The sequence below is a fragment of the Octodon degus genome, unplaced genomic scaffold (assembly GCF_000260255.1).
Source record: "Octodon degus isolate 3935 unplaced genomic scaffold, OctDeg1.0 scaffold00402, whole genome shotgun sequence".
NCBI classification, from domain to species: Eukaryota; Metazoa; Chordata; class Mammalia; order Rodentia; family Octodontidae; genus Octodon; species Octodon degus.
Genome location: NW_004524978.1, coordinates 269,500 through 289,158, shown reverse-complemented (window position 1 = coordinate 289,158; position 19,659 = coordinate 269,500). Strand labels below are relative to the sequence as shown.

Sequence of the window (19,659 nt, the reverse complement as noted above, 5' to 3'; positions counted from 1 at the left end):
AGTAAACCTTTCCTTCGTTAATTTTAGGTGTCAGGTATTTTGTTCCAGAAACAAGTAAAAAGTAACTGAGACAGGTAGCAGTAGTGTTGCTGTAGGCTGCCACGCTCCCCTGGTGCTGTCTGGAGAATGGCTCTTGCTCCCACATCTGGAGAACGACGTGACCTGTCAGAGTCTCTTCCCTGGTGGCTGCATCTTAGTGCACTGTCATTCACTGGATATCTTTTTCCCTGTGACCTGCATCTCTATGGCTTCCCAGCAAGACCTTCTTTCTATAGACAAGTAAGCTTCAAAGACTTTTCCTCCTAACACATCTTAAACTACACATTTATGAGGTTTTTACTCCTGTCTTTGTGAGACCCCTGCATAATCTGTACAGATCACTCCCCTAGGTCCTTTCTTTATGAAGAAATACTACCGTGCTTTCAGTTCTGTTAGTAGCACTTAGGACTATGGCTGGCTGCCTGGAGAGTTTTGGAAGAAGTAACAAAGGGAGATTCCTTGTCCCTGTCTGGTTGCACCTAGTTGGAGCCTTAAGGACAGGATAGCACAGCTTATTCAGTTCCTCCATGCTAGGTATGGCCTGGGACTTCTACAGTTTCTTCCTTAGGAAAGACAAGTACCTCTTTGAATATAGGGAATTATGATTTGGTGCCATTTCTCTGTGCTATGTATTTTTTGATTTTTTTTTTTTTTTGTATTTTGGTAAGAGTCTACAGGGTCTACAGGGTCTCACTGCATAGATCAGACTTATAGTGATCCTTCTGTTTTCAGCCTCCCAAGAGCTGGGATTACAGGCGTGTGCCACCAGGCCCAGTCTCAATCGCCATCTCAGCGCTCCCCGGGGATGGGGCTGGCATGGCAGGCTGGGGATCGAACTCCTCTAAGCAGGTGCTTTAATCTGCTGAAGTATTTGGCCGGCCCTGTGCTATGTTTTAAAAGACATGTTTGCTCACAAATTTCTACTGGTTAACTAAACAAAAAATTAAATGGCTATTCTGTTCCTCTGTAAATTAATAATCACAAACAACCACAATAAGATGTCTTCTTCCCATTGATACTGAAAACTATATACACTCTGCTTTTCTTATACAGATTTAGCTAGTAACAAATGTCGGTATAAATGTGGCATCTAAACATAATCCATATATTCTCTGAAGTCCTATTTCTCTACTACCAGTGATTTCTCACTTTAAAAGTCAACAGTATTTCATATTTTTAAAGCCAACTGGAATGGTTTTTGTTTATTTATTTTTGTTTAGTGACCTGTTTATTTTATTAGAAGCCAGGTTGTTATTTGCAGGCTGGTTGAATGTATACAAAAATGCATACAAAAGTCAGAGGTATTAAGTATTATAGATTAGATTTCAACACATTTGAATTTAAAACATTCTATAATTAAGGATGTAAGATGACAGATTGTCTTGTCTTAGGCGGGTGAGGGGCGTGTGGGAGGAAGATGGAGAGACTTGTCATCTGAGAGACTGCGAGAGGAATCTGAGTCGATTATAAACTGTCAATAGGTATTCACATCTATAAAAAGGGATCTATTATGTGGAATTCATGCTATTCCAAAAGCAATTATTTGAGCAAACTGTTTCTAGCACATCCAGCAATTGTTAGTGTGAAAACATTACTAACAATCATGTCTAATGGGCTGGAACTTGGTCTGATAGTGAAAATTGGCAGAGTGGCAAATTCAAATATCTAGTCTTCCCATGGGCAGTGACAAAACTGCCATCGTAACATTGATTTATGGAACCGTTCTTTGCTACAACTTTAAGTTGTGCTAGACTCCTTTGCAGAATGGCACCGAGTATCTACCAGTACTATCCCTCTAAACATTTCTATGATAATTAGAGCTCAGGATGAGTTGTTAACCATATATATTATTTATTTTCACTAGACTATGTGTCTTTCATATTTAAAGAATTATGGGAAAGATATTTGCCTCTGCGGTTTCCCTTCTGTACCATCATTTTCAGCTAGTGGCCTATCTAAATGTATGGTCTATGCCCCTCAGCTCACCCAAGGCCAGTGCCAGGGAAGCGTGCCAGGACGTGCTGGCTTTCTCATCATTCAACATGGTGCTGCATTTTCAACAGCAGGAGTTGGTGCTGCTGAATTACAAATGTCTGGCAGCCTATCAAGATTTGCCTTCACTATTTCCATAGAGACTTGGATAAGGCTTAAGGATCCAGGAGTATGTTCTAGATAGACATCTGTCTGTGATCTGACTTTAGTAATCTTTTACAAAAGAATTAACTTTTGTCAGAAAACAATAATTTTGTACTATGCTTAGTTCCTTAGATTGTGAGCAAAGGATTCAGGGGTGAAGGGAATCTTGCCATGTACAACCTTGCCAGGATAGCTAAGTCTAGAGACGTGTGTTTCATAAATGGTGACTATGGACTTGGTGGGTTTCTTCTCTTAGTGAGTTATTTTTTGGCTTGTTGATATTCTGCTAACTATACCTATGTATAGATATATATGGAACTATTAGGCATGAGATTATTAGAAGTGTTTCCATAGTTTTTAGTGACTAGCCTCTGCCTTATATCCATAAAGGATCCCAATCCTGATTACATTTTTCTTAAGATATATATGAATGCATCTGAACATTTTAAAGTTATTTCTTACTTACTTTCGAAAGTGCAGCATACTGTACTGTTATGAGTACCACCACTAATACCATCAGTGACTCTTCAGTCATTTACTGCCATTCTCAGCTTTCTGTGTATGTTAACTATTTTGACTAATAAAACTATGGGACATTTTTTTTTATTATAATGTGCAATTTTACAGAGAGGGAAACAGTGAGGCCTAGAGAACAGGTAATTTGCTCAGAGTAGCCCAGGAAGTGACAAAACTGGGAATCAATCCACTTACCTTAGTCTTAAACTCCAAGCTCTTCTCTACTACTCCTGCCAGCCTCATTAAGCCAAGATCGCTGACTATTCCATGTGGAGTTATGCATTGTTTTATAAGATAAATACATGGCCTTGCTACTGCATTTGTTTAGATTTAACTACCGGAGATCAGCTTAGCTTTGACATTTACAGGCATAGGTTAGCCTTCAACTCACTGCAAGACATAAAGCAACCTGGTATTTAGTTTACCTGCAAAAGGCAGTTAGGAAGCCCTAGAGGAAGCTAATTAAAATGCAGCACATTTCCAAGGCACTGGATCTTGCTGTGTTGCCATAGAAACTATGGGAACTTTTGGTCACTGACCTTTGAGGGAATCTGAGGATTCATTTTCCTAAGGTCCCACCCGGTATATTCCAAGATCAACACTTGGAAATTCCCTATGTAATCTTAGCTGAGTTTAGGACTAAATTATATTAGAAAAACTTACTAGAGATTCTAGAGGTTTTGAAGGATTTTAAATAATTAAAAATCATGCATCAATAGCAAATAAATAGTAAAAGAAATCTTAGCCATCGAAAAAGTTTTAGAAGTAAAATCATACTTAGAAATAGTTTTAATGTTATAGCTATCATATTTGGAATTTTTCTAGCCAAGACTTACTCAAAGGATAAACTACAGAATTATGTATGAAAACTATGCCCAGAAAATCAGAGCTTATTAAAAATATTAAAATGCTAACATTATTTATAAAGTCTTAAATACCACTTTTACTAATATATTTATAAATTCAGTTATCTTACTACTAAATATATATAATTAAATTCCTAGTTTTACTTTATATTTTCTTTGGCCATTTGGTTGAAGCCAAGTGCTACAGTGTAACGGGAAAAACAACAAAGCCTGTCTTACTGTAGACTGCTACTATTACATCGATATTTTTTATTTTGTACTGAGAAAAGTGACTTAGCTCTATCGTTGGAATGTGCATAACTTCATTGCAATGAAGTACCTATACAGGGCTGATTTTTCTTGGAATTAGAATTACATCTTCAAATATTTAAAATTCACTTATAACACACAGACATCAGAAGCTAATAATTATATCTAGAAAACTGAAGTTACTACCTCACCCCTTAAGGTTCTGGAAGATTCTCTTACACGAGAAGACGGCATGGTGCTATGTGGACTGGAACTACTGGCTGGGCCACATACTAGCTGGCTGGCCTTAAAAAGTTCCTCAGCTCCTATATAAAATGAGAATAATTATTGGTCTCTTAGAGTAGTCATGGGAATTAAACGACTTCATATTAATAAACCCCATCTATTTTGATACAAAGTATTTTTCAAAAACTATATCCAAGCATATCTGCCCTGTCCCATCAACTCAACTGGCCTGGAAGAAGTTGAGATCGTGTCTCTCCTAGTGTTTTCAGTGTGATGGACAGAGGGTGCCTGTCATGTTACAAAAATATAATTCCCTCCTCAGAATGGATTTAGATAGCACTGTCTATGAGAATGAAATGTTCTCTCTGAGATTTAGATGTATAAATGCATATTTAACCCAATAGGAAAAAGGAAAATTTATTTTTCCTTCTACATTTTTACAATATTCAGAATTTCCGAACACTTCACTTCTTCCACCAGGTGTGTATGTATGTGTGCGTGTGAGTGTGTATGTGTTTTACAATGACTCACATTCCTATTTTCTGCAGGTAATGACTGGATAGCCTTTTATGGAGGCTTCAGCATGAACACATGAAAGATTCTGAACTCAGTTCTGGCTCCTTTTCCCTCTCCAGAAAGCCAGAAGCTGGGGCTGACAGTTCTGAACTTGTAACTATAGTTTGGTCTCTTTGCTGAGCAGTTTTGGGACTTAGAAAACACAATTAACTCAAAACACTTGAGAATACAGTATATTTTAAATTGAAGGAAACAGAAAACATCAGAAGCAGAAAGATCTCTCTGATCTCCTGCATGAAGACCCTTGAGTTGCAGGCATCCTGCCCCATCCCAGCAGACAGGAATGCATGCAAGGAGGCCAAGAAGAATGTCAACAACTAGGTCTCAACACATCCTTTCCACTTCTGCCTCCCGTTGCCTCCACTAAGTCATGTCCCCTTGTTGTCCAATCATACTTTCACTCAACTGTATGTCTGTCATCAAATCTAAGTATATAAAATACAATCCCTGGGTCCTTGGCTGGTGCCTCACATCAAACTTTGATGGAATAAATGTGTTGCACTTTGGGCTTGTTCATCTGCCTTCATGACAAGGACTTCCACCTTGTAAGCATGTGGAAAACACTTCCTTTTCTCTCCCTAACATCAGTTCCTATCTAGAAGTCCACCAAGAGGCACTTCATTAGAACAAAATAGGCTCCTCTTACATAGGAAATCCCAATGAACTCAGGAATTCTGTCTGATGCTGGGTTACAGAAGCCAGGGTCACAGACCAGCTAAAATTTAAGAGCTTGGGTCTGTGAGATAGCTCAGCAAACTAAGCACCTGCTTCAGCAAGCTCAGGGATTGGGCTTCGATTCCCAGCACCACATGCACCACTGAGGTTAGGTGTGGTGGCGCACAGCTGTAATCCCAGTGCTGGGGAGGCCGAGACAAGATGATCACTACGAGTCGAAGCTGCGTAGTGAGATCCTGTACCAAATACATTAAAAAAAAATATTATAAGAGTTTTAGGTACTCTGTTTCAAAATGTGGCATAAACCATAGGAAAAAAATATTTCACAATAAGCAACTTACCAAATGAACCAGAAGGACTGGGAAGCATATTTACTTCTCACATGGGTAGAGACATTTTGAAAAGGATACTGTGAACTCCACACCATGCAGTAGGTTCCTCTTCTGCTATTATAAGCCAAAGCCCTCCAGGAATGGTTTGCCTAAATCCCCAGGGGGTTCACAGCAGATGAAACAGCTCAGACATAATGTGCACCTTGCAAATGAAGTTAGAACCAGATGAGCCTCAGGCTACCTGTCAGGAGGTATCCTCAGGAGAGCATGTGGGACAAACCTGCTGAAACGGCTCGTGTGGTTTATGGAATATTTAGAATAAGGGTTTGGTAGGAATTAAAGACACAATAATTCGCTTCTCACAAGTAACTTCCAGAACATGTTCAGAGAAGAAGCACCTTCAAGTAGAATTTCAACCAACATAAACCTTCAAGTTCAAGCTCACAGCTTTCCTTACCTCTAGCTGCTCGGTCACTGGAGTCAGTCTATTTTTGTTTATTCCTTATTATTTAGTATCAACTCTTGTTATTTTTAAAAAATGTACCTGAATTTTAGACAGATTGAAAGTATAACTTAATCACCATTTTCTAATGTGACTCAACATATATTGATAATGAATACTTCACTTGCTTAAATACAATTTAAATACAGCAAAACACTTACCACTTCTTTCCCATATGAGACAACACACATGGCTGAGTGCTCTGGTATTCTCTTTCCAATCAGGTACAAACAAAATCTTTCTGGCAACCATCTATACATAGTCTCTCAATCCTCCTTCCTGTCCATCCCAGTTACATACCAAATCACTCATAATTACATATAAACTGATAGCAGAGCTAGGACATTATTTCTTGCAATTGAACTTCCTACCAGTGATTTGTACATGGCCATTTTTCATCTGAATCATTAAGAATCTTAAACAGAACACTTTCTCAATTAACTTATCTACAGTTTTCCATAGCCAAGTTTACTGTCAGCTTCCTGGAAATTTAACAGGCTTTCCCTCACCTGAAAAACTTTTCCTGATAAAGTATACTAGGATTAATATATTAGTATTATTTAAAGAAATCCATGAGATTTTTCATAAGTCTAGAAAATTAACATTTCTTCAAATCTGGTACTTCCCAGAGTTTTGCTTTATTTTGTTTTCCTCTTTTTGTGAAGTTTTCTTGTTTTATTTCCTTTTTGGCCTGGAGATTTAACTCTGAGTGACTAACTCTGAGTGACTCTTGCAAAGCCCAGGAGACATCTGAAAGCATGTCTTGGGATGGGGAAGAGACTATGTCTGATTATTAAAAAAAAAAAACAAACCACAGTGTGTGAGTGAATTCTGAAAACCTCTGACACGCTAGTGTTTTAGGACTATCTAAAGAAGATGCGGTCCAAATCATCTCTCACCCTTTGTTGCATGGAAGCGTATTGGCAGGTTGGCCTCTTAACAATGCAGGGTTGACAGACTTTGGGGAATGTCACTTCCAGGACATCTGAGCCTAAGGTTGATGTTCCAGTTTCACTAGTGTCCCTCAAATCTTTCTTCAAATGGCTGTTTAGAACTTTAAATTTAAGTTTCTTCTGTCAGTTTGCACACCAAATTGTTTATAAGCATAGTTTTATTATTAAAATGAAAATGACACAACATTGTGGAATGAGATAACATTTTATTTTAATTTTCACCATCTATATACAAACACAAGTTAATAAAACACATCACAAAACAGTAAGATTTCATAGTTAATATTTATAGGTGCATAGATTCATGCGCACATATTTTTATATATTATATATTTTAACAAATTTCACAATATATTATTATTATTATTAGAATCATTAAAGACAACTTAAATGTTATAATATATGAGAGGAAATCACTTAGAACTTCTCAACACTAGCAACAGAAAAATAGTGGAGATTTAGAAATAAGTGGTAGTCACTTGGGTGTTTTTTATCTGTTTTAACGTTTTAGATTTGAAGCCACAATATCCACAGCACACACGGAGGCTGCTACCATAAATTCACTTCAGTGAGGGGAGCACCGAGATGCTGATGGGGCAGGTACAGAGACTTCAACCACTGCTGATGGAAGACTTCAAAATACACCGTAAAAACTCAGAGAAAATGTCATGACTGGGCACATTGGAACTGAGCACTGGTATAGGGTGGAACATCTGTCAGCAGATCTTAAGAAACTGGAAGCCAAGGTATTTCTTAAGCTTCAGGTTCATAGTCTTGATAGCCTTCCTGATATTAGGAAAAACAAAAAAATTCATCACTCACTGTTAGTAGAAGTGTTCACTAATCAAAGATTTGGAGCAAATGATACAGGGCATGGCATTTTGAGTTAAGCTTATATTCGAACAGTTTGGGAATGACTCTGCTATATAATTTTAACTTTTTGATTTGTCTTACCTATCACATATAAAACTAAATTATGTTAGTCATCAAAATAAGGTATTTGGTTTCTACTTCTAGATTACTATTTAGGCTGTGGAGATAGCTTAGCAGTCTAAGTACCTACCTAGGCAAGTGCAAGGACCCAGGTTTGGTCCCTGTTACCACATGCCATGCTGCCTACCAAGACCAGGTGCGCTGGTGCACACCTGTGATCCCACTGCTGCGGAGGCTGAAACAGGAGGATCACTATGAGTCTGAGCTGCATAGTGAGACCTTGTACCAAATACATAAAAATAAATAAACAGATGACTATTTGGTAATCCCTTGCCATTAGTCCCTTACAACAATTTAGTTGCACCTCCCCTTTCCAGTGCACTCAAACCTAAACTGGACCAGTTAAGTCAAATTGCTCACAAAATGTCTCTCATGGCTAAGGCACTCTAACTCTTAGAAGCAAACTAAGATACTTAAAGACGAGAAAAAATATTCTCTCCTCTCATTTTCCCAACTGGAAATTTCATCTTTGCCTATGAGTTCAACAATTACCTCTATTTTCTTTCAGAGCCAAAGTCCTATACAATATTTAGATAACAGTTACATGAATGCAAATGACCTTATGGGGTCAGGTAAGACCTCCCTCAGAATATCTTTAATGGTATCAAGAGTCTGCATAAATACAAACATACCTTCTTCAAAACTTCCAGTTGATTTTTTTTTTTTTTTTTTTTTGGTGGCGGAACCAGGAATTGAACTCAGGCCCTTGCGCTTGCCAGGGAAGCACTTATTCCACTGAGCCATCTCCCAGGCCCCCAAGGATTTTTTTTTTTTTTTTTTTCTGACTCAGAATGCCTTCAGGGCATGTGTGGCTGGCTGGAGTTGTGGGGATCAAACCACAGCAACCTGAGCCTGACGGCTTTGTTGAAGCAGCCACTTAAAGAACTGAGCTAAGGCGGCAGACCCCCCCAGTTGATTTTTAGAACACAAGATCGTCCTGGTGCTGGGCAGTCTGTCTTTGATCTTTGATCTTAGCCATCACTTTAATCTTACTCTATTACTAGGCTGTTTCATAAGCTTGACTCATGATTACTTGCTATTCCTGAAACCAATCCACATGCACAGGAATTTGTGCCTCTGCCTCGGACCCTTCTTTCTAACCCAATGCCCTACCCCTTAGAGACCTACAGTATCACCTCCCCTCGACTGCCCAGATCAACACTGCCTTTTAGAGAAAGCCTCCTGAGTGACTCACACAAATCCTGAGAAGAAAATCTGACCATGACAGGATTTCGATACTGCTTTTAAGACAACCCCACTTCTACTCCTAAACTTTATTTTTGGAGTTTTATGTGTATGACTTTACCTCAGAAGGCATTTCATAGGCCTCACTGTCAGGATCCACAGGCATGTCTTCCAGAATTCCTTCCTGGGGGGATCCTTCTTCACTCTAGTATGTAAATTGAGAAACACAAAAAAGAACGTGATGAGACACCATTTTCCACTTTTCAAATATGTTATGAAAAAATTCTGATCTATATATGAGGTGTTGGCAGAAATGCTGACATCCTTTATATTAGGGATGACATTCCAGCTAGACAGCACCTTTGAGAAAACATTATGACAACAGGGTTACTAGCCTGAAAAAGGTGTCAAATTTTTTATCCAGGAAACTAACTGGAAAATAATCTGTGGCTATACCCAAAAATGTTTTGTAAGATCAATATTAATAGCAAAATATGGTTAATTCAATGATGAATAGATGACAAACGTCAAAAAATATTCTAATACATAAAAGATTATTATGAAGACATTTGTTATTATGATCCAAGAACTATGCATCAAAAGGAAAAACTATGGTACAACATTTAACTGAATATAGTGTGATATATGTTGTGAATGCAATTTATGTAGGATTCTAGTGCAAAAACGAAGATTGAAAGAAAATAACAAAATAGTGAAAATATTTTGTGTTCTCCTTATTTTTTCCCAAATTTTAAACTTTTATAATTATGTCTGTATAAACATACATGTTTTATAATTTATTTTTAATTTTTTATAATTTATTTTTAAATGTTGGCAAAAAAACAAATACTTTTCTGTAATTTGAAGACTGAAAATATATGCAGTGTGATCAAATATATGGTGAATGCTCACATTTGTAAAGTTTATTACAGTGAAAACACATTGCCATTAATTCCCTTCAAAACACTCCCTGTTGCATTGCACGCTCTTATTTCATCGTTCTTGTCACTTTCTGAAGCAGCTTCTGAAGCTCTCTTTTAGGAGCGTCTTAAATTGTGATTAAAAAAAAAAAAAAAATGCAGTGAATATTGCTCCTGTGCGCCATCTAATGGTAGGGCAGGGTCTTGTTTCCTGGATCTGATTCCACGTGATTTCTGGCTCTTGCCATAACTCATCGTTCTTGTCACTTTCTGAAACAGCTTCTGAAGCTCTCTTTTAGGAGCGTCTTAAATTGTGTTAAAAAAAAAAAAAAAAAATGCAGTGAATATTGCTCCTGTGCGCCATCTAAGGGTAGGGCAGGGCCTTGTTTCCTGGATCTGATTCCACGTGATTTCTGGCTCTTACCATAACTCAAAACGACTATGAAAGGTAAAATTTTCAATGGACCTAGCACAGCAAGGCAGCCATGGCCCTGCAACTAAAGATGCTCACCAGACAGAAATTCCAGAACTACTTATATTTGAAGGAATAAAGTCAAACAACATGGCCCTTTTAGAAACAGGATGTTACAAAATTGTCTAAAATAGTCATTATTCTTCATGAAACCATTTGTTGCTTTGAATTTATTCCAACAAAACCGCTATTTAAAACATGAAGTTCAAAGACAATTCAAAAAGCAGAGATGAAAAAACAAAAAAAGAAAAAAGAAAAAATCAAATGGTTTTTTTGGCTTACAGTGAGCAACATGTCTGACATAGATTATGTCACCCCTGCTTTTGTCATGGAAGGCACTGACACACAGACAGATAAGGAGAAGGCTGACAGTGAAAAAGACCAAGTGGAAAAAAAAAACAGAAAAAAGAAAGAAAAACAAAACAAGAAAAGAAACAATTGAATATGATTTTAAGATGTTCAATAAGCTATCAAGGTCACAAGAATTAGCCTACACTTTCAGAAACTTTTAGTCATTTAAAAATGTGTAGGGAATGGGTTGGTTCTGTGACCCTCCTGAGAATAGCAAAATCTATAGATGTTTAGACAAATCCTTAAAAAAAAAATAAAAAAAAGGGCAGAGGGAGCTGGTGTTTGCAAACAATCTATACACATCCCTCTGAAGGCTTTTTAGTCTTCTCAAGATTACAAAGGAGACCTAGCAACAATACTATATAAACGGCTGTAGTTCTCAAGTCAATATGGGAGCTCCTCAATCAATATTGGGAATGTGGTTTCTCAATATTAATTGAGATGAAGGAAGACTTGTGGCAGAGACACACGTAAGAGTGTTTTATTGACCACACAGTCTACTAAAGGAACACACTGCCTTAAATACATAATGAGAACAAAGGTTTTCTTCACCAAATGAGAACAAAGGGCATTCTATGAGAAAGGAACTCAAAAGACAGTTCAAGGAAAGTACATGTTTCACTTGAGCTGATAGCACTGGGGACAGTTTAGCTGACTGTATTGGGGACAGCTTGGGAAGCAGCACAGAAAAGGTCTACACACGGAGCAGCTGCAAGGCTATGACCTCCCCCAGGGCATGCTCCACATGCAGAGTCTTTCAGCTGACCCCTTAGGAGACCTTCAGGCTGTCGACATTACAGCTGCAAAGCGCTTCACGCACACAAGTCTGTACTTACTCCCACAGCACTGGTGTAGTCGACTGTTCATGGACTAACACGCTGCAGTCCTGACAGGAAATACACCCCATGGGCCCTTTTGTCAAAGGCCTCATCCTGAGCCTGTACTGCTAATAGGAGACGGCAGAAGTTTTAAGCAGTAGGGGCTCCTGTCCCCATTCCCTTCCTGTCTCTTACTTTTTTGCCACTATGAGGGAAGCAGAATTCATTTGCCTTGGGCTTCTGCTACCATAGACTGTGTTGCCAGAAACCCAAAAGCAAAAGGACACACAACCATGCATGGAAACCTCTAAATTGTGAGTCAGAAATGAATGTTTCTTTTTCTAAGTTGATGACCTCAGGTATATTGTCACAGTGGCAGAAAACCTACCATACGTATTTCTTAAAGATGCAATTTTGAGGCCAGGGAGAACGCTCAGTGGCACAGTACCTCCTGGCAAGTACAAGGTCCTAAGTCTGACTGCCAGTGTCAAAAAAGGATGCCGTTTTTCTCAATATTTTCCACTCATAGTTGGGTGCAGAACACATGGATATGGAGGACCAACTGTACATGTTGTTCTCACAAGTCTGACCAGCAAATTCTTTAATGGTGTATTTCTGGAGAATAAAATTATTATATTAAAATAAAGATACAGGGGCCGGGGAGATGGCTCAGTAGAATAAGTGCTTGTCTGGCAAAGCACAAAGGCCTGAGTTCAATCCCCAGTTCCGGAAAAAATAAAAAATAAAAAAATAAAATAAAGATACAGCAATGTTCTACTAATAAATTATACTCAACAATTGTGAAGGTCTAAAATAACTACATTACATACCTGAAATGGAAAAAGCTCCCTGAAAGTCTATAAAGCTTCTTCCTGAGGACATTTTCCCCATCATACCAGGAGAGGTGACCACACTTTTTTAATCACTACCCTGTGCTACTTTTCTTACCTATGTACAGATATAAGTAGCTGAGAAATAATATATTCTCACCTGATCCTGAACCTTCCTGCTGCTTACAAGCCAGCTAGTAGAGTCCACTGCAGGTAGAAAAAACAGTAAAGCCCATAAGGAGGGAGTAGTCGTGGTGCTCTATCCATCAGTTTATCCATATACATACTCTCTCTGAGGCCACTCTATATTTTTTTATGCTACAAATTTATAAAAAGATGGAGAATAGCCAATCTGAAATAAATATTTATTAAAGCACAGTGGAGAATGTCTTTGTTAGTATATTCTGAAGAGTAACCAGGAATGGGCTGGCCAAATAGCTCAGCAGACTAAAGCACCTGCTTAGGCAGAGTGCGGTGGCCGGAGCTTCGATCCCTGGCCTGCCGTGCTGGCCCTGCCCCCCGGGGCGTGCTGAGATGGGGACTGAGACTGGGCATGGTGTGGCACGTGCCTATAATCTCAGCACTTGGAAAGCTGAAAACAGGAGAATCATTATGAGTCTGACCTACACAGGGAGACCCTGTAGACTCTGTCCTAAATACAGAAAAGAGGAAAAAAAAAAAAAAAAAGAGTAACTGGGACTGTGTGAAATGACCAATCTGAGGACAAGGACAGAGGAACATGGGACTGGTAAGGAGCTGGGGAAGGTGACAGAGCAGTGAAGAGGCCTGCCTCAGGTATAGTTCCTATAACGAAAGTAGCCCCAATCCTGTATGAACAGGTTGTCTAATATTCAGCATCCTCCCACCATTCTACCTGGACCCTCACAAATTTGGCGTTATCTGCCCTCACTGAAGTTTCCCACACAGCACTCAACATAAGAAGCTGCCAGATGGAAGCTATGGAAATAGCACAGGAAGAGATGACTATTTCATGGAAACAAAAACTGAGGCCCAAGGGGCTGAGGCTGTAGCTCAGTGGCATAAAGGCCTGCCTGGTAAAAGCAAGGTCCTGAGTTCAGTCCCTGGTACAAAACAAACAAACAAGCAAAAACAAGTGAGGATGAGATTTGATCAGAAAATAATATAATGTTTGGAAAATTACCAAGCACATAGGCTTTGTGGCTGGAAAATATAGTAAGGGTCTGAAAAAAGAAGAAAGCTAACTGTCTAAGAATAGCCAAAGCACATTTATCCCCCCATTCTTGCCACCCTATGAAGTCATTTAGGCAGGCCTCTTTTGTTAGTGTCTTTCATTACTATTGTGGAAGACTTGATACTCTGAACTGATTCAAAACATTTACCTTTTGTGGTTATTTTGACTTTGGTAAAGAGCTGGAAGCTTTACTGTGTCAGGTGCAGTGAACAAGGTAGACGGGGCCACACTACAACGTTCTATAAACCTGCCATTTCAGGGCGTGGTACTCGGCAGCGACATTCACAATTCTGATCACATATCTTAAAGTCATGAAATAAGACTGCCAGAGCTGTTTCAGCAAATGATCAGAATGACGGGATTAGCACGTTCAAAATGAGGGATGCATTTGGGGGTGGGATTAATGACACTGTATCTTTTATTATACTAAGAGTTTTAGAATTTAAACATTCATGGAATACTTTGATCATCCCTTTTTTGTATCTCACCTTTCCTATATAAATTTACCTTACAGATATCCAAGAGTAGATGAGTACAAGTTTTGCTCTATACACATAATCTAGTTAAGGCAAGAAACAAAACTAAAATATCACTTTCTTCAATGGATTGAGCATTGATCAGGAATGGCTACTAATACAACATGAAGAAAGGCACCTTTATATTATGTGACCTTGATGGGTATGACTATTACCATGTAGAAGATATTCTTGACAAAACTTTGAATTTAAATCCTTTCTAGATATCACTCAAAATTTAGAGCAATATAAGGGTTCAAGAAGGGGGTCACATCATTGGCTGCAGCTGGTACATTTTGGATCATGAGAAACAGTATAGGGCAAATAACACAGTTACAATAGTAACTAAACTGAAAGGAAAACACAATTATTAGAAACCGATATATAAAAGGAGACTGAAATGAACATCAGCAAGCTGAAACTTAAAAATCTTCTGGGTCAGCCAGCTGTGCACCACTGTGACAAAAGAGCTGAGAAAGCTAATTTAAAATGAGGAAGGATTTATTGTGGCTCAGTTTCAGAAGTTTCAGTCAGTTTATGCTGTTGCTTCAGGCCCATGGTGGCCAGCAAAAGTGTGTCAGCAAAGCAAAAAGACAAAAAAGGATCAGGGTCCCAGCATCATTCTGGAGGTTGACACCCCTAATGACCTGTTTCCTTTCACTAGGCTGCTTCTCCTAAAGGTCCCACTGCTTCCCCACAGGGCCACAGCCTGGCCTCCAAGCCGTTAGCGTATGGGCCTTGGGGGACTGTTTAGACTCTAACCACAACACTTTATGGACAGAATTCAAGCTGGGGAAAGTGCACGCCAACTAGGCACTTAATTAAACAGTTATTATTTATTTTTATTGTGATAACTTATTAGAGTTCTGCTGTCAAAGAAGGCACTTAAATTTTAGAAATTAAATAACCCAAAGTTCATAGGTCAAGTGTAAGATATTTAGTTATTTGCTTTAAAACAATACAGGTTTGGATGGGAGAAGATATATGGAGTGTAGAATGAGCAAGAGTTTATAATTGTTCGGAAATTTTAAAAGCACACGTATTGTAACGACGTAAACTATAGTTTAGAATGATGTCTAATGACACCTTTACAGTTATAACAAAGACCATTAATTTTACATTTTATGGATTTTTAAAACCATTATTATTATCTTTATTCATTTTAATGAGAAAAAAGATAAAATAGCAATGAAACAGTTTCAAAACAGGTTAGTAGGACATTTACAATAATTAACACATTGTATATTGTTGTCTTCATAGTTATTCAGAGGACAAGATATAGATATGATAGCTTCTGTAAACAATATTAGTACAAATCTTTCTTCTCATTGAACTAAGAGGAAGCACCTGTATATATCCTATCTTGTATATACATATATTTTTTTCCATTAAAAAATGGTCCTTTATTTATATCCTCCTTTTTATTTTGTTTTTGACTGAGATGGGTGTTCCACTGCATTTAGAGAAGTCCTATTTGGAGAAGTCTTTAAAGGATCTTTTCATACTTGAAGCCAGTCTAAGGATTGCAGGTACCTGAATTCAGCAAAATAACCCAATATAGTCCAATAGTAGTGGATTATCAGCAGACCTGGCAATTGTCAGAAGTTGTTGACTTGAGCCTTTGACAGCTCAGCATATTACCATGGCATTACTTTTTATACCTCGTGGTTATACTTTTCTGCTGGATGGTCAAGACCAAGTTAAAGCAAGTCTTATAGAACTAAAAATGTAACTTCTGTATCTTGCAAGGTCAGTCAAATCCCCTCAGGATTTACCCTGAAACCCTGTACAGCAGTTTGTAGATCCTTTGTCAGTGTCAGCCATGTGAATGAGTCATGGCCATTGCTTAACCAATTTGCTTTCTGTGAAAGCCTGAGAGAATTTTTTCTCTCTAGGTGACTCTCATTAGGCACACTATACATCGTCAATCACTTTCTTCTGTGGTCCCATAATCTGCTTGATCAGAAAATTTCAGACACCACTGAGTTACAGGATACGCAGCACAGGTTTATATTATGTTCTGAGTCCTCACTGACCTTGAAGGGCTAGGACCAAAATATTGGTTATCCTTGTAGCCCCTCTATTTCTCTAATTTTTGGTCAGACAACTTTAGTTGTTAAACATCAAGAAGAGAAGTTTAATGATATTATTACCCTGTAACAGAGACATTTGAGCTTACCATTTCTATCTGTCTGAATATCAAATGCCTCAGAAACATGAAACTGCTATTTTCCAGCAACTATGGATATTCTAAAATTTAAATCCCTATAGAATGTGAAAAAATGACACATTTTTACACAGAAATTTAGAAATCAAACCACATACAACACTGGAGCAGGACAATCCTATGACATTTATCATAGTGATATATGTGCACCAATGTTTATAGCAGCACAATTTGTGATAGCCAAATCTTGGAAACAAGCAAAATGCCCATCACCTGAGGAATGGATGAAAAAGATGTGGTATTTTTATACAATGGAGTATTACTCAGGTATAAAAAAAATAAATTTGAAGCCTTCATATATATGTGGCTGCAACTTGAAGATATAAGTGAAATAAGCCAGAGCCACATGTGTAAATATCGTATTGTCTCCATACTGTAAGAACTCAAAAGAAACACAAATTGAAAACTTTAACACAGTTAAATGGAAAACAAGAATTTAAGGATTAAACAAAAAAGAGAAAGGAGAAAAGTTAGGAAATATGGCAGGGGCAAAACCACACATTTATATAAACAAGATGGTTAAGGCAATGGTCCTAAGAATCTCCATCAGGTTTTTAAAAATAGCAGTTAATTGGTATAATTCTCGCCCTGACTAACTATATACTGGTATCTGTGAACTAAGCAATTACACTGAGGATAGCAATGTGTAATACTAAAATGATGCTTGAAATACCTGTCATTTTGGTCTTCTAAATTCATACTTATTCTAATATCATATCAATTATTGCTATATTCTCTTTAAAGTAAATGTTTGTGAAAAGAAAAAAAGGTAATAAAAGAAAACAAGAGACAAGAAAAAAAGTCATAACATTTTATGAATATTAAGAAATTTTTCAGAGTGTAACTATATTTGAAAATTTGAAATGCATCATCTAGTCATTTTTTACCACAAAGGAAAAAAAAAACATAATAATGTTAAACATAATTTAAAAGCTATTTTCTTCCCAAGTTTTCGTTAAAATAGTGTGTTAAACCAGAGTACATTAAGGTTATAAATTGTGTGAGAAAAATGTCTGAATAGATGGTACATTTCTGCATATTTAGGAAGACCTATTATAGGGTAGAATATATAGATATGGTAAGAGAATATTGCTCCTATAGAGCCCCGTTTCTGGAAAATCTTTGGTCTCCTTTTACAAATGGAATTGTTTTAAGAACAGTAAAATAAAGTCTGGTATTATATCTCTGCATTTAACTAATGCAAAGAAATATTTAAAGCTGTACCTACAGGATGGAGCAGAAATGGCACGACTGATCCCTCACAGCCTAAAAACTCTACGCAAGTACTTTCTTAAGGAATCTGTTGTGTCAGGAAAGGGAAAGGAGGAAAAAAAATAACAGCAATTGAAGCGTGTCCTGGCTGACATTCTCTGTACAGCTTACCTTGGGACCAGGCTGATCTGCTAACACTTTATTCAGAAGGGAATTCTAGGGAAGTGAAAGTGAGGAAAGGGGAAGTAAGAGAAGCAAACTGGGAAGAAATGTGTGTGAGAGCGCTGAACACTGGGCCTACTTCAGGGCAACTCCGTCAGGAGGTCAGGAGAGCCCGAGCTTTTTGGGCCTCCTGCGCCAGCAGAGGCTGCTCCTAGTGTCAGGGCCGCACCCACCCCCACAGCCTTTGTTTTGCTGTGGTAGGAGCTAATTCTCTATATCGTAAACTGGCATACCTGGAAAATGGAAGGGAGTCTGTTTCCTTGACTAAGCTCTGACTTGGAAGACATACCACATTTAATTGACTTGGTTTATGTGTCTATCTGCCATCAATGTTCCACATTCTTGTATAGCTTTTGATTAGCATGTTTATCTTTATGAATAAAATGGCTCATATTATTTCGTGCTTTAATCCATATTGTATCTGGATGTCTAGTAATACTTCCTGTAGTTACTTTTATTCAATTTTATGATTGATAATTTTATTTCATTTTATTTTACACATGTAATCTGGCACATAATGAAGATACAAATGGCTTCCCCTGAACTATATTTGAAAGAAAAGCCTAGAATCACCAGAAGCCCTTGTTTAAAATGCAGATTTCTAAGGCTTATATATAATTAAGTATACTCAAAACACTGCCCCAGTATTAACAACTGTTATAAACTCTATGGTATCATTTAGTGTAAAAGTATAGCAATGCACATTAAAATAGAAAATTTCTCCCATTCAAACCCTCTTAAAGGCTGGCAAGCAGGGTTTTATAAAAACCACATGAATCAGTTCATGGTGACACAATGCTGACAGCGCTTCATCAATTCCCTGGCATGTGCACTCAAACACTTAAAGCAAGCAACTCCAGTGCTTTTACACTGTAAGATAGGAATACTTGGATAGAAATATTCTTTTGTTGCAGTGCTTAACAATGTTAACCAGCTTCAGTGATATGTAATTCATACCTCTGTTCAACAGTGCAGACCCTAGGAATGGAGGAGAAAGACAGCAGCCATAAAGCTGGAGGGGAGAACTACAAAGAATGACTTCAAGGGTAAAAAAGCTTCCATCTACATTCTCATCTTTTTTTTTTTTTTTTCATTTAGTACAGAGTCTACAGGGTCTCACTACTAGATCAGAATCATAGTGATCCTCCTGTTTTCAGCCTCCCAAGTGCTGAGATTACATGCATGTACCACCACGCCATCTCAATCCCAGTCTCAGCGTGCCCTGGTGGTGGGGCCGGCACAGCATGCAGGGGAGCTCTGGTCCCTGCACTCTGCCTAAGCAGGCAATTTAATCCCCTGAGCTAGCTGGCCAGCCTTTTAAGTTCTCATTTTAATAAATCCTGTGTTTCTAATATGAAGTCAAGCCCAGAACTCCTATTTAAATGAAAACTGTGCAGAGGTTTTAAAGATGTGTACCTCATATATTTCCCTCCATAAACACAGAAGTCTATATGCATAAATAGCATAGATACCATATTTCACTAAGAGAAATAGCATGTATTTTAGTGACATGCTAAAAAAAAAATAGGTGGGCATGAAAAACTCATTAAAGGGGCCAGGGATATGGCTCAGTAGAATAAATGCTTCCCTAGCAAGTGCAAGGGCCTGAGTTCAACCCCTGGTTCCACAAAA

At 38.0% G+C, this 19,659-nt stretch overlaps 1 protein-coding gene across 1 annotated transcript in view; it reads right to left on the bottom strand.

Moving 5' to 3' along the window:
- Positions 1-7,496: 7,496 nt before the first annotated feature.
- Snca (synuclein alpha) overlaps positions 7,497-19,659 on the bottom strand; it is a 112,997-nt gene continuing 100,834 nt past the window's right edge. Inside the window, exons 5-6 of the mRNA XM_004648399.2 lie at positions 9,369-9,452; positions 7,497-7,855 (exon numbers count right to left, since the gene is read on the bottom strand). Of these exons, the coding sequence (XP_004648456.1) occupies positions 7,823-7,855; positions 9,369-9,452 (117 nt within the window). The 3' untranslated portion in view covers positions 7,497-7,822. The remainder of the gene's footprint in view (positions 7,856-9,368; positions 9,453-19,659) is intronic.